The sequence below is a fragment of the Vulpes lagopus genome, chromosome 8 (genome assembly GCF_018345385.1).
Source record: "Vulpes lagopus strain Blue_001 chromosome 8, ASM1834538v1, whole genome shotgun sequence".
Lineage (NCBI taxonomy): Eukaryota > Metazoa > Chordata > Mammalia > Carnivora > Canidae > Vulpes > Vulpes lagopus.
Genome location: NC_054831.1, coordinates 48,905,145 through 48,921,894, shown reverse-complemented (window position 1 = coordinate 48,921,894; position 16,750 = coordinate 48,905,145). Strand labels below are relative to the sequence as shown.

At 38.4% G+C, this 16,750-nt stretch overlaps 1 protein-coding gene across 1 annotated transcript; it reads left to right on the top strand.

Annotated features, from left to right (window-relative positions):
• The first annotated feature begins 1,209 nt into the window (after window positions 1–1,209).
• On the top strand, window positions 1,210–16,448 carry LOC121497712 (40S ribosomal protein S19-like). The gene is given in 3 exon segments (XM_041767452.1): window positions 1,210–1,362; window positions 1,435–1,505; window positions 16,019–16,448. Coding segments are annotated over 3 exon segments (654 nt in total).
• The last annotated feature ends 302 nt before the right edge of the window (window positions 16,449–16,750 follow it).

The window sequence follows — 16,750 nt, the reverse complement described above, 5'->3', positions numbered from 1 at the left end:
ATGAGATTCAGATGCCATGTTGCTGGCTTTAAAGATGAAAGAAGAGGTCCATGAGCAGGGAATACAGACAGCCTCCAGAAGCTATAAAGGACAAGGATATGAACTCTACCATAAAGCCTTGAGAAAGGGCTTCAGCCCTGCCTACACTTTGATTTAGTCCAGTGAGACCTGGGTTGGACTTCTGGCCTACAGAGTTGTTAAGATGATACATTTGTGTTGGTTTAAGTCACTAAGTTTGTGGTATCTTATTATAGCAGCAATAGAAAACTATTATACTGTCCATTGTGTACTTTGGCAATGGAATTTTTGTCTGGTTCTATTGATGTCAGTCTCTTCATGTTTAACATGCTACTATTTTAATGTTACACTTTGTGGTATGTTGGAATGTGTGACTTCCTTGACACTGAAAGAGCATTTCGATTAAACTAGAATTTATTATGCATACTAAACCTATAGTAGATTGACTTATTACTACTCTTTTATAATATTGTGACCAATTACATTGTTTTGAATGTTAATAAATGCTAATAATGTGTACCTACAAAGTACTACACATCTAAGAGAACAATGGCTTAATGCTTGAGAATCAAATAGGGAGCTTATGTCTTTGAGAAATCTTACGGCAGAGTATAGTATTACGGAAAGTTTTAGTGAGGTAACGGGAAAAGATACATGCCCAGAATTAATAAATAAAATAAATTTAAAATCACCGAATCCCTATTTGCCTGGTTCTGTGCTAAGGAAAAAACAATATATTCCCCATAACTTCAGTTTGCAAGAAGCTTATAGTCCAGTGGGGAGATAGGCAATTTCAGCAAAGTGATTAGTGCTATGGCAGACTGGGGAAGAGTCTAGAGGAGGCCATGCCAGCAAGTGGGTGGACATTGCCAGACCAAAGAGAAAAGGATGGTGTTGGGGAAGAGGAAAAGTGAGATGGTCTGTGTTCCAATGGGCAGGAGGCCAGGAGTCCCTGGGGAGAAGACAAAGGTTTGCATGTTAGTGGATTTGGACTTTAATCTCAAGGCACAAGACAGAGAGAATGAGAGACCCACCAAGAATCTGAGAGGATGGAAAGAAAACCAGGAGCACAAGGTGTCTCTGAAGTCAAGGGAGAAATAGATGTCAAGAGTGTCAAACATTTCAGAAAGGTAAAGTAGGATAAACAGTTATCAATTGTCTATTGGCTCTATCCATGAAATACTGATCACCATGGTGAGTGATATCATGATAGAGGGACACAAAGAGAAGCTGGTTTTCAGGAGGCTGAGGAATAAATTTAGAAGTGAGGAAGTTGATGTGAAGGAAGAAAGGCAGCAGCTGGAATGCAAGGTGCATTCAGGAGATGCCTGTTTGTTTTTCTTGGTTTGTTTTTTAATTTAAAGAGATTGAAGGGGTTTTTTTTTGTTTTGTTTTGTTTTGTTTTTTTTCTGACAGCATGGAGGCATAAAAAGGAAGACATTGGGGAAAAGGAGAGCCAGTGCTAAGGGAGTACAAAACCAAGCACGGTAGGAGGATAGAAACATCTTTGAGTGGAAACATCTGTGATACTGAAGTAGAATGAGAGTGGAAACCCTTTCCTATAAAGGGAAACAGGAAAAGATGAGTAGGGATGCCAGGCAGTGCATAGGTGGCATGACAAGAAACTAAAGAATTACTCCTCTACTGGACGGCATTTTCTTTGCAAAGTGGGAGTGGAGGCCATTTGCTGAGGTTAGGGTCTGGCAAGTAGTAGGTGTCCAATAACTATCTCATAATTCAATAAATAAGTAAAAAAAATAAATGTTGGGCAGAAGAAGATGGTTGAGTAATAAGCTCTAGCAAAGCTAAACAGTGCTGGAAGCACTATTGTGGAGAAGGAGGGATCTTCCTGGGACAGGAGAGAATGGTAAGGGAAGTTAGAGAAAGGTCCCCATGAGTCAGTAGACTCTCTCATCTCAGAGGAAGTCATGTGAGTGTTTTCCAGCTGTTCCCAGCAGCCATGGGACAGGCAGAGGGGGTTTCACAAGCATCTGTGAATGAGAGCAGGGCAGGACAGTTGAGGGAAGTGGCAGGCCAGTGAAAAAATTAATTGCTTTGGGATCCAAACTTAATTGAAATAAGTAAATACAGGTATGGACTTTAGATTGGGAGACAGTAGAACCAGAGATGTTGATGAGGTAGAAGGATGGTGTGATATGAACAATAGAATGAGATAATCACAATTATAGTAGGTAGGTTGTAATTACTCTGAATTGGAGAATATGTAGAAGAGCCATTCTGGGAGGTGACATTAGCTAGTTTGGAACCATGCTCAGGGTTCCTATAGTAGAATGGAAGACAGAAGTAAAGATCTTTAGACATCAAGGGGCTGGTTTTCTGGGGGATCATATGTACTGTCAATGATGATGCCATTGGCCAGAATGATGGTGGGACTTGGGTAGACAGGACAGACAGACAACAGAACAGGTACTGAAGTCTTTGGTGAAAGGGCTGTGGGTACGAGGCGGCGATGGTGGTATTGAGACAAATCAGCTGATAGGAATTGGTAGGCAAATTGCAAACACTGGTAGTTTATCTGTAATCTAAAATCCAAGAACCTAAAAATTCAAATCTTGGTACATATCTAAAAAGAAATAATATATAACTAGTATCTAATTGGCAAACATTTGTAGGAATTCAAGACCTTGCCATAAATTTGTTCTCCACTGGCTGTTGCTCATTGGTCTGAAAAATTAGAATCAGGGAAAAAAAAAAACCTCAAAGTCAAGCGAAATGCATATTTTTCTGCAAAAAGTCAGAGTCAACTAGCTTTGGGTACAAAATGAAGTTTTAGCACGTGACTCGTGAATGTAAGCAAAGGATAACAAGGACACCACTGCACCTATCGCTAATGGTGAGAGCTTAAAGCAGCTGCACAGAGACTGGTACTCTCTCTTCACCTGTTTCTGACTTTGCTCTGAAACAAGGTTGATAACAGGGTTGGAAACTGAGTTCCTGGAACAAGAAAGTGTACACTACATCAGACAATGAGAACCCAGAATTCACCTATGCTGGGTTGAGCTCTTGAGGGTTGTGAACGAAATCTTCAGAAGCATGCAATGGAGTTGGTTCTTTCTCCTAAGGTTTTGGAAAGTGTCAGGGGAAAAGACATGAGAAGAAGAATACAGAAAGACTGGTGAGGATAGGAAAAGGGGGATGGATAGGACCTAGAAGTAGTGAGTCCAGGAAGAAAACAGAGATGCCGTTGTTGTCGTCTAAATCCTTGAGTTCAAATATTAGCTGGGATAGTTCCCTAACATAAGGTCTTGAAAGAATTATACAGCTTCTCTGAGCCCCAGTTCCTTTAGTCTTGAAGAAGGCACAAGAACACGAAGTGAATAGTTATGAGAAAGGGGAAAGCAAATGACCATAGGTGAAGGGTCTACTGTTTGAGAGTCATTGAAAGGCTATTCATTTTTCACTAAGAAGTTGGTACACCCTATTTTAAAACTATTGTTCTGATTTGTGTTAAACTTGATTAATTTTCGGTTAGAAAAGACCACTGATAATTATGGCATCAGGTGTAGCAACCTAAGTCAGGTTATTTCCTATTTTTGGATACTGTACATATAGCAGAGGTGGCCCAAATCAGCCCCCAAAGAGCCACCTTACCGATAAGCAGGTGGAGCTGAACACCCAGCCAAAGTGCTCCGCTGTCTCATTCTGCCACTGCCTTGATGAGTCAGTGCACATTCCTGCCCAATCTCGTTGGAGATTTGAATTACACATTGTTTGCTAAACCTGATGCTTGGCCAAAGAAGTACTTAGTGGCACTTATGAAAGAACTAACAATCAAATCACACAACCTTGCCAAAACATCATTATCTTTCCTTTGAGTGATATTTTAAGCCTTACTGTGCTTCTGGTTCCTTTGAAGAGTGCAGTCTCCAGATAGGATGACCATGTTTGAAAACACTGAATAATGGCTAGAAAGCATAAAGCTGGGATTGCTTCACATTGCTGCCTTCTCACAAAAGGGAAAGGAGGCTAACTCTGAAGCTGGGAGTAAGTGCTAGTCATTGACAGCAAGCCTCCGCACATCAAGTATTTCAGGGAAACTCTACTTCACATTCTCTTCTACAGAGTGTCACTGAATTACTTACCCTTTCATACTTTTTTCTAATTCTTTTATATGTAGAAAAAATTGTAGTTATATATGTATAAGCCTCATAGAAAGAAAAAGAATTAGGTATTTGATGTCATTTGTATTTCTCTAGTTAGACTTTTTTAGCTTTTAAAGATTTCATTCCTTTATTTTAGAGAGAGAGAGAGAGAGAGAGAGAGAGAGAGAGAGAGGAGTACCAGGAAGAGCAGAGGGAGAAGGGCTAGCAGATTCTGCACTGAGCACAGAGCCTGTTGTGAGGCTCCATCTCATGACCCTGAGATCATGACTTGAGCCGAAATCAAGAGTCAGATGCTTTACTGACTAAGCTACCCAGGTGCCCCTACTTAGGCTTTTTTGAATATTAGGCTTTCTTGAATATTAAAATGCATATAAGAAAAATTCAGCTTCAATAGTGTTGATGAAGTAAGTTATTCCCCTATTTCAAAATAAATAACAATTTAAAAATATGGATGTAATAATTTTTTTCCTGAATTTTAGACCACTTTCTTGTAGGAATTATTTCCATATCATAAATGGAAAAGGCCCTTGTTAGTTAACATCTTAGAATCTCCTTCTCATTTTGATTTATGTTTTGCAAAGAAAGATTTAATAAGTGTCTACCATGTTCTACAAACTGTGATGAGCATATAAAATACAAAAATGACTAGAAAATAGTCTCTGATCCCCAAGTTTATATTATGATAAGGGAATAAGGCATGCAAGAACAGATCAAATGTAAAGAAACACATTTGAGGTTATATACATAGATTTAAAGAAAGACGAAAGAGAAAATTCTTAATTTCACCTAAGAGAAACAAGGAAGGCATCCTGAAGGAGGTGAAATTTGAAGCAAAAAGTTAAGAATATATACATAAGGTCATGAGTTGAATAAACATGTAGTGGTAGGCAGTGCAAAGAGGACAATATCCTGAGTAGAGAGAGAAAAATTCAGAGTACATGTGGTTTTGAGAGTAAAGATGTAGTTTAAAAAATAGTTTAAAATGTTACTGTAATAAATTTAATTGTGACTAAGAAATGGAAGATGAATGTAAATATAAGATTGACCAATCCTTTTCTAACTTATTAATTCCTAAATGTCTGGTCATTTATGGTGGTCAGCAAAGTTCTTCTCAGAGTGGAGAGGTGTCTAGGAGAGACTTCTTGGTCAAGAGAAACCTGTAACCAATGGGCAAGACTGGAACTCACTTCCAGGTTGCCTGACTTTTAATTTCATGATATATAAAATTCATGAACAATACAAGGAACAAACAAACCCACGATTAAACTGATACCCAAAATATCCAATGCACATTTATTGTGTTCTGAATTATTTTAAGTGATGGACCTAGCTGTAAATAAACACTAATAAACATAATACTACCCTCTAGGTCCATCCATGTTGTTGCAAATGGCAAGATTTCATTCTTTTTTATGGCTGAGCAAGATTCCATTGTGTATACACACACACACACCACACACACACACACACACACACACACACATATATCACATCTTCTTTTTCATTTCATCTGTTGATGGACATTTGGGTTGTTGCCATAATGTGGCTATTATATATAATGCTGCTATAAACATCAGGGTGAATGTATCCCTTTGAATTAGTGGTTTTGTGTTCTTTAGGTAAATACCTAATAGTGTGATTGCTGGATCCTAGAGCAGGTCTATTTTTAACTTTTCTGAGGAATCTTTCATACTGTTTTCCACAGTGGCTGCACCAGTTTGCATTCCCACCGGTGGTAAGAGGGTTCCCCTTTCTCCACATTCTTACCAACACCTGTTGTTTCTTGTGTTTTCAACATTAGCCATTTTGACAGGTCTTACTATAGTTTTGATTTGCATTTCCAGTGCAATGATGATCAGTGATACTGAACATCTTTTCATGTGTCTGTTGGCCATCTGTATGTCTTCTTTGGAGAAATGGGGGAGTATTGAGTCACTATGTTGTAAACCTATATTTAGGTAATATTACACCATATGTTAACAAACTGGAATTTAAGTAAAAACTAAAGACTAAATAAAAGGTATAAGCATATGAGTCTGTTTCTTGGTTTCTTTTTTTAAATTTTTTTTATTGGAGTTCAATTTGCCAACATATAGCATATCACCTAGTGCTCACCCACTCAAGTGCTCCCCTCAGTGCCCGTCACACAGTCACCCCAACCCCCCGCCCACTTCCTTTTCCACCATCCCTTGTTCGTTTCCCAGAGTCTAACTCTCATGTTCTCTAGTCTCTCATGTTCTGTCACCCTCACTGATGTTTTCACTCATTTTCTCTCCTTTCCCCTTTATTCCCTTTCACTTTTTTTATATTCCTCAAATGAATGAGATCATATAATGTTCGTCCTTCTCCGATTGACTTATTTCACTCGGCATAATACCCTCCAGTTCCATCCACATTGAAGCAAATGGTGGGTATTTATTTGTCCTTTCTAATGGCTGAGTAATATTCCATTGTATATATAGACCACAGCTTCCTTATCCATTCATCTTTCAAAGGACACTGAGGCTCCTTCCACAGTTTGGCTATTGTGGACGTTGCTGTTATAAACATTGGGGTGCAGGTGTCCCGGCGTTTCATTGCATCCATATCTTTGGGGTAAATCCCCAGCAGTGCAATTGCTGGGTCGTAGGGCAGGTCTATTTTTAACTCTTTGAGGAACCTCCACACAGTTTTCCAGAGTGGCTGCACCAGTTCACATTCCCACCAACAGTGCAGGAGGGTTCACCTTTCTCCACATCCTCTCCAACATTTGTTGTTTCCTGTCTTGTTAATTTTTCCCATTCTCACTGGTGTGAGGTGGTATCTCCTTGTGGTTTTGATTTGTATTTCCCTGATGGCAAGTGATGTGGAGCATTTTCTCATGTGCTTGTTGGCCATGTCTATGTCTTCCTCTGTGAGATTTCTGTTCATGTCTTTTGCCCATTAATAGATCTTGGATACTAGCCCTTTATCTGATATGTCATTTGCAAATATCTTCTCCCATTCTGTAGGTTGTCTTTTAGTTTTCTTGACTGTTTCTTTTGCTGTGCAGAAGTAATCTTGATTAAGTCCCAATAGTTCATTTTTGCTTTTTGTTTCCCTTGCCTTCATAGATGTATCTTGCAAGAAGTTGCTGTGGCCAAATTCAAAAAGGGTGTTGCCTGTGTTCTTCTCTAGGACTTTGATGGATTCTTGTCTCACATTTAGATATTTCATCCATTTGGGGTGTAATATGTGTCTGGCCTTGTCTAATTTGGCCTTTGTGTCTGGTGTAAGAGAATGGTCTAGTTTCATTCTTCTGCATGTGGCTGTCCAATTTTCCCAGCACCATTTTGAAAGAGACTGTCCTTTTTCCAGTGGATAGTCTTTCTTGCTTTGTCAAATATTAGTTGACCATACAGTTGAGGGGCCATTTATGGATTCTCTATTCTGTTCCATTGATCTATGTGTCTGTTTTTGTGCCAGTACCACACTGTCTTGATGATTACAGCTTTGTAGTATGACCTGAAATCTGGCATTGTGATGCCCCCGGTTCTGGTTTTCTTTTTCAATATTCCCCTGACTATTCAGGGTCTTTTCTGATTCCATTCAAATCTTAAGATGATTTGTTCCAACTCTCTGAAGAAAGTCCATGATATTTTGATAGGGATTGCATTAAATGTGTAAATTGCCCTGCGTAGCATTAACATTTTCACAATATTAATTCTTCCAATCCATAAGCACGGAATAGTTTTCCATCTCTTTGTGTCTGCCTCAATTTCTTTCAGAAGTGTTCTGTAGTTTTTAGATCCTTTACCTCTTTGGTTAGGTTTATTCCTAGGTATCTAATGCTTGTGGGTTCAATTGTAAATGGGATTGACTCCTTAATTTCTCTTTCTTCAGTCTCATTGGTAGTGTATGGAAATGCCACTGATTTCTGGGCATTGATTTTGTATCCTGCCACACTGCCGAATTCCTGTATGAGTTCTAGCAATCTTGGGGTGGAGTCTTTTGGGTTTTCTACGTACAGTATCATGTCATCTGCAAAGAGAGACAGTTCAAAATCTTTGGGATACAGCAAAAGCAGTCCTGAGAGGGAAATACATTGCAATACAAGCATCCCTCAAAAAACTGGAAAGAACTCAAATACAAAAGCTAACCTTGCACTTAAAGGAACTGAAGAAAGAATAGCAAATAAAACCTACACCAAGCAGAAGAAGAGAGTTAATAAAGATTTGAGCAGAACTCAATGAAATAGAGACCAGAAGAACTGTAGAACAGATCAACAAAACCAGGAGCTGGTTCTTTGAAAGAATTAATAAGATAGATAAATAATTAGCCAGCTTTATTAAAAACAAAAGAGAAAAGATTCAAATTAATAAAATCACGAATGAAAAGGGAGAGATCACCACCAATACCAAGGAAATACAAATGATTTAAAAAACATATTATGAGCAGCTATACATCAATAAATTAGGCAATCTAGAAGAAATGGACGCATTTCTGGAAAACCACAAACTACCAAAACTGGAACAGGAAGAAATAGAAAGCCTGAACAGGCCAATAACCAGGGAGGAAATTGAAGCAGTCATCAAAAACCTCCCAAGACACAAAAGTCCAGGGCCAGATGGCTTCCCAGGGGAATTCTATCAAACGTTTAAAGAAGAAACAATACCTATTCTACTAAAGCTGTTCGGAAAGATAGAAAGAGATGGAATAATTCCAAACTCATTCTATGAGGCCAGAATCACCTAAATTCCAAAACCAGACAAAGACCCCCCACAAAAAGTAGAATTATAGATCAATGTCCCTGACGAACACAGATGCAAAAATTCTCAATGAGATACTAGCCAATAGGTTCCAACAATACATTAAGAATATTATTCACCATGACCAAGTGAGATTTATCTCCAGGATGCAAGGGTGATTCAACACTCATAAAGCAATCGTGTGATAGATCATATCAACAAGAGAAAAAACAAAAACCATAGGATCCTCTCAATAGATGCAGAGAAAACGTTTGACAAAATATAGCATCCATTCCTGATCAAAATTCTTCAGAGTGTAGGGATAGAGGGAACATTCCTCAGCATCTTAAAAGCCATCTACGAAAAGCCCACAGCAAATATATTCTCAATGGGGCAACACTGGGAGACTTTCCCCTAAGATCAGGAACACGACAGGGATGTCCACTCTCACCACTTCTATTCAACATAGTACTGGAAGTCCTCGCCTCAGCTATCAGGCAACAAAAAGAAATAAAAGGCATTCAACTTGTTTCTTGGTTTCTTAACTAGAGACCAAACTTATGGTTACTAGATGAAAGATGGTTGGGGGGATGGTGGATGGTTTAAATATGATGGAGATTAAAGAGTGCACTTGTGATGAGCACTGGGTGATGAACGGAAGTGCTGAATCACTTACATTGTACATGTGAAACTAATATTACACTGTATGTTAACTAACTGGAATTTAAATAAAAACTTAAAAAAATACTAATTAATAGATTCTGGTATAACTTAATAGCTTAGATAATGACACCATTTATAAATGCGACAACGTGCTGAAATCTGTCCTTTGTTTTGCTCCTTGGATCTTCATCCTTAATGCTTTCTCTTTTAAAATTCAGTTACATTCCTATTTAGAAGATCTGTAAGGTGAAAGATCAAATAGTAAATTTTTAGTATAGATATCAGACATAAAAATGATAATATGTAAAGATGGGCAATTTACTAGCACTATATTCCTCATTGGGGATTTTGTAAACATCTGAATAAGGCAGCAGGAAAGACATCTAAACTACTTTAGTGTTAGGGAAAATAACAAGATAAAGAAAGCAGAAGAATAGTACATCATGTTTGGAAGCTTATAAATTAGATATCACTATTAGGTCACCATTGTTCAATAGAGCTGGTTTAGGTGGTTGTATCAATCATTGGTGATTACACGTCACTTAAGGTCCAGTCTGCTTCTGTCTTAAAGAACTGCAGGAATAAGATCTCATAAAAGATACACTAACCGTAGTATAATCATGAATTATTGAGCATTGGCAGAACTTAGGGATATTTGGACGCTCTTCTTGATATTGGAGCACCACCTCCCCCCTACCCTTCCTCCACCCCACACTGCCAGGATCCCTGCTCTGCTCAGTTTCTTCTCTGAAGCATTTGTTTTGTTTTGTTTTTATTTATACATGAGAGGCAGAGAGAGAGGCAGAGACAGACACAGGCCTAGGGAGAAGCTGGCTCCCTGCGGGGAGCCCAGTGTAGGACTCCATCCCAGGACCCCAGGATTGCTACCTGAGCCAAAGGCAGACGCTCAACCACTGAGCCACCCAGGTGCCCCTGAAGCATTTAACATATTGCTTTAAAGAACTGTTTGTAGCCCATGTCCTTCTATCAGAATTTAAGTTTCATGGTGTTGAGGACATCGCCTGGCTGAGAACCGTGGCTTGCGGTCAGTTGTTAAAAGAATGGATGGAGGGCAGAAAGGATAAAAATTTCCATTTGCTTTGACGAGGATGGAGCTGGAGAGTATTATGCTGAGTGAAATAAGTCAATTGGAGAAGGATCATTATCATGTGATTTGACTCATACAGGCAATATAAGAAATAGTGGAAGGGATTATAAGGGAAAGGAGGGGAACTGAGTGGGGAAAAGTCAAAGAGGGAGACAAACAATGAGAGACTTGACTCTGGGAAACAAATAAAGGGTTGCAGAAGGGGAGGTGGGCGGGGGGGATGGGGTAACTGGGGCACTGAGGGGTGCACTTGACGGGATGAGCCCTGGGTGTTATACTATATGTTGGCAAATTGAATTTAAATAAAATATTCTTTAAAAAAGAATGGGCGGAGGGATGGATGAAATGCAAATGAATGAAACAAGGCGTGGATGGAGCAATTTCTCCCCTTCATTACACAGTTTGTAGCCGATCAGCGGCAGATCTGTACAACCTTACAACCTCTTCCTCACTAACAAACTGACATTTGAGGGATAGAAATGACACTTTATATCTCTGCTTTCCCTGCTTACCTGTGTCTTTCCCCCAGCAACTTCTGTGATCAGTGGGAGCAATGGGCTTTGTATTTCTCCTCTAATATTTTCTTCTCCCACCAGATGGCACCATGCCTCCAATAGTTAAAGCCATAGCTAGTTTAGATTGGTTTCCTTTGTTCTTCTCTACCCGATGTGAGTCTTTGTACTTAATAAATGGGTTCCAGTTCCAAGGTACACAAACAGTAATGGCATGTGCTGAACTAATAACCCTCAATACTACTTCTCTAAGATGAAAAAGCAGCTGAGTTATATTCTATTTTATGAAACATTTCTAACAGCCAAACACAAAGGCGGTATAAACACTGGTTCACAAAACACCAAAGAAACTTGATTTACACGAAGATAAAAGTAGAAGTGGAGTATTACCAACATACCTACATTGCAAAACTAAAGTGACAAAAAGATGACAAATCAGGGGCTGATATGGAATATATGTATATATATAAACACATGCTATACCTTTTACACAATATAATATACTAGCTAAATTTCCAGAAAGTTGAAGTCAGGTTTGATAAAAATGACTTCTGTGATGTCCACCATAGGGGCAGCCCAACTATTGGAACATTCATGGAAGTTCTATATTCACAGAAGAGAAATTTGTCATCACTGCTCTTACTTCATGAGAGAGACATGTGAGGTGTAGGTTTGCACTATTTGGTTCCAAGTGCATACAAACATACAGAAGAAATACAGAAATCCTCATGATTTTTCCTTGACCTACAAACATACTTAACAAATCTTTGATTTACTTGAGAAAGTGTTTTCAGAGTAGTTGTTATGGCTCCCAGTTTTTACTAAAATAACATAGAGCACAATCAGCAATGGGAAAATCTCAGAGGTTTCAAAAATGTCTGAGCCATCCCTGGGTGGCTCAGTGGTGAGTGTCTGCCTTCGGCTCAGGTACTGGGGTCCAGGGATCTGGTCCCACATCAGGCTCCCTGCAGGGAGCCTGCTTCTCTCTCTGCATCTGTCATGAATAAATTAAAAAAAAATCTGACCTAGAATCCTCTATTTCAAGTATAAAACCAATGCTTCTTGAAAACTTTATGCTATATTTCACCTTGCTGTTACTCTCAGATCAAAGATTTCTTAGAAGGCAAGTCTATGGTTTGTAGATCTGTCAGCTTCTCTCCATGCATGCTTGGTTCATGAGAATAATGACTTTTAACATATTTCTATTAAATTTTCTTGCTGTCTGGAGATAAATACACTATTGTTCTTTCTTTCAGATTAATAAGACTTTTAGATTAGCCTGTTATGAATACTCTATAGATCAGAGGTTTGATAGCTAAGAAACTTTTCATCTTCTTTGCATTTTTAAACTCGATTCATACCTTCAATGTAAAGGTAAGGGAGGTTCACTTAAACTTAATAATGAGGAGAACTGGACCACCAAGACTGTCACAACATGATCCACAAACTAGTATCAAATTTTGTCTGCCTGAATTTTAATTCAAAGAAGTTAAAAAAATAAAAAATTGGAATTTCTTTTATAGTCAGAGGACAATGGTCATGGTAGCTAACCTTCCTTATCTGTCTTTTCTCAATAGTATTTATTGTCTAAATCACACATTTATTATTTCCTGATTACTATTCCTGATGATCACCTTGTTTAATAGCAAGGCTTCACCCAAAAAAGTATGTTATGTATGGATTTACTTGCACATAGCTTTAGTTTTTTCCCTTTATTGAGATATAATTGACATACTGTGTAAGACGTGCAATGTGATGATTTGCTACACATATCTAGCGCACATGATTACCATAGAAAGAGTAGCTAATGCCTCTACTCTGTCACTCTTTATTTTGTGCTGATGACATTTAGAATCTACTCTCTTAGGAACCTTTGGGTATATATCACAATGTCGTTAACTATATGCATCATGCTACATACTGCATCTACAGAACTTATTCATCTTTTCTCTGGCAGTCCGTACCTTTTCACCAAATCTCTCCTTTTCATCACTTACTCGCTGCCCCTGGCAACCATCAATCTACTCTCTCTATGAATTCAGCTTTTTAAAGATTCCACATGCAAGTAATGTTCCATGGTGTTTGTCTTTCTTCATCTGACTTCTTGCATGTAGCATAGTGTCCTCAAGATCCTTCCATGTTGTTGCAAATGACAGGATTTCCTTCTTTTTTATTGCCAAATTACAGATATACAAATAGATAGATAGATCTATCTATCTATATATATCCATCCATTTGTGGATGGACCGTTAGGTTGTTTCCATATGATGACTGATATGCATCATGCTACAATGCACAGGGGAGTGGAGGTATCTGTTTCAGATTCCGATATCACTTCCTTCCGATTATACCCAGAAGTGGGATTTCTTGATCATATGGCAGTTTTATTTTTAATTTTTGTTTTTGAGGAAGCTCTATACTGTTTTTCATGTAGTCATACCAATTTACATCCCCACCAGTGGTGTACAAGGATTCCTTTTACTTTACACAGTCTCCAGTTATCTCATATTTTTATAATAATCTTTCTAACAAGTATGAGGTGATATTTCATGATTTTGATTTTTACAATCTCATGATTGTAATTTTGATTTGCATTTCACCAATGATTAGTGATGCTGAGCAGTTTTTCATTTACCTGTTGTCCATGTAAATCTGTTCTTTGGGAAAATGTCTATTCGGGTCATTTGCCCATTTTAAATAGGATTTTCGGGTATTTTTGCTATTGAGTTATAGGAGTTTCTTATATATTTAGATAGTAACCCCTTCTCAGATGAGTTGTAAATATTTTCTCTCTTTGCATGGATGGGTTACCTTTTCATTTCCTCATTGCTTCTTTTGCTGTTTGATGCAGGCTTACATTTATTTTTGCTTTTGTTGCTTGTGCTTTTGGTGTCATCCAAAAAATTATTTCCAAGACCAATATCAGGGAGCTTTTCCCCTATATTTTCTTCTAGTAGTTTTATAACTTCAGGTCTGAATTAATGATCACTGTACAACCAGTTTGGTGAACTTAGCCGAGTTGTATAAAAGAACATACTAGAACACAAGAATTAGAATGGGGGTGACTTCTCAGTTTATTACAGTGACTTGATCCTTTGGATAATCATTCAGTGAAAATAATTAATAGGTATTCCAAATACTTGGAGATGATGACTGTATCTTATTCGTCCCTGAAATACGTGTAACTTAAATAGAGAAAAAGTTGTCAGTGGCATTTCTTTGATATCATAATTCATTGATCTCCTTTGAGCAGAGGAGCCATATTCCTAGTGACCATATATACACAGAACACACAGAGGAATGTTGGTTTCTAGGAGAGAAAGTCCTAGAAATCTTCCTCCTCACCCAACCTCAACCCATTTCTTCTCCTGCCTGCTTTATTTCACCAGAAGAAAAGAGAACACTCACCTAGATTTCAAATATAGGTGGACTGAGATGCATCTCCTGGGAGCCAAATTTCAGAAGCAGAATTGTAAAAACACCTATATGGATTGAATACATACACTCATTCATTTGTTCCATTTGTCTTTCTGGTGCTCTTGAGCGTGCTTTTGTAAGTCACACGGGTAAAATATGAGGCTAGAGTTTAGGCTTTGAGCTGTGAATAGACAAAAAGTTGGGTTTTGGTTTGAGTGTCTCTTGGCTGGGGCTGCACGAAAATTCACCGGTGTTCCCACTTCAGCTGCTCAGCCTTTATCTGACATTCCTAAGTGCTATACCCAGTTTGTCTCACGGTTCAAACCTATTGGTATATGCTTACTCAGCAATTGAGAATAGTTTTATTTGAGGTAATTTTCATGTCATTCAATGTTTAATATATTCTCATGATACCAGAAGTGCAGGTAAGAGAATGAATATTTGTGGAAGACTAAAGAACAACTAGACCATCGATTCCTCCACAATAAGCTTTTCAAAAAGTTACTATCACGTTTAAATGGTATAAATTTGTTTTCAAATGAACTCTTATGCAGGACTCTAAGAATTAAAAGTGAGTTGTTGCTTATCTGGAACCTGAGAGCTTCCACTGGGATACCTTTTGAGAACCATTGCTATACCGATTCTAAAACCTCATGTTGGATTGCCCTGAATAGCAGACTGCTGCAGAGCTGGGCAAAATTGCTTTGGCTTCCTGTTGAACAGCTTTAATTGAATTTCGCATTGCCAAGATTATATTGGCTTACATCGAGAGATAAGAAACAGACTTGTATTTGTTGTTTCAATGTTGAAATTGCTATGCATTTTATTACATGGCTTGTTATAAGGACCTGAGATTTAAATTTCTTTCTAGTCTTATCATAGGGAAGAGTTTGATTATAACTGATGGATTCTGTGGATAATAGAGATGATTACATCTCTGAAAAGCACAGAGATATATATTTCTATTTCTTCTGTAAAACATAACTAGGACTTGATGGTTTGTAGTCCTCACACTTCTCGCCCGTAACGTATCTTTTATGTTTTTCTTCCCTCTGTTGGTTTCTCAAATGTTTGATGAGCTTCTTTTCAACACATCGCTTCTTTATGTGTTAGATTAAGTTTCAGCCACAGTATCCTGAACCATACAATATGAATGTGGGTACACTCACACACACATATAAACTGTGTACACTTATTAGATATATCTATGTATATTATATACTTGGTACTACATACTTATATATATATTTAAATACATACATATATTTATACAGAGAGCAAAATGTAAAACACCTATCTCTGGTAATGACAGTATAGTGATCTTGACATACTTTTTTGTATTTTTTTAAAATAGTCTTTTAATGACATTTTATTTTAAATCATAAAAAAGTTACAATTACAGCACTTTAAAATATTCCTACATGTCCCCCTTCTCCTGGCTGGCTGCGTGGAGGCCACATGATGCCTAAGAGTTACTGTAAAAGACATGAACAAGCAGGAGTTCATCAGAGCTCTGGCAGCCTTCCCCAAAAAGTCTAGGAAGCTGGAAGTCCCTGAATGGGTGGACCTTGTCAAGCTGGCCAAACATAAAGAGCTGGCTCGCTATGATGAGAATTGGTTCTACACATGAGCTGCTTCCATAGTGTGACACCTGTACCTCAGGGGTGGCGCTGGGGTGGGCTCCATGACTAAGATCTACGGGGGATGTCAGAGAAATGGGGTCATGCCCAGCCACTTCAGCAGAGGCTCCAAGAGCCTGGTCCGCAGGGTCCCCCAAGCCCTAGAGGGGCTGAAAATGGTGGAAAAGGACCAAGATGGGGGCTGCAAACTGACACCTCAGGGACAGCGGGATCTGGACAGAATCACTGGACAGGTGGCAGCTGTCAACAAGAAGCATTAGAACAAATGCTGAGTTAATAAATTGCCTCATTCATAAAAAAAGATAAATAAATAAATATTCCTACATGATTTGGAAATAAACATGATAGAAATTTATCATGTGTATACTCTAAGGAAAGACTGAACTTAATATTTTTCTTCTTTTAAAGATTTATTTATTTGAGAGAGAGAAAGAAAGAGAGAGTGGGGGATGGGGGGAAAGGAAGAGGGAGAGGAAGAGAGGATCTCAAGCAGACTCTCTGCTGAGCGTGGGGCCCGAAGGTGCAGCTGGATCTGGGGACCTGGAGATCACTACCTGAGCCA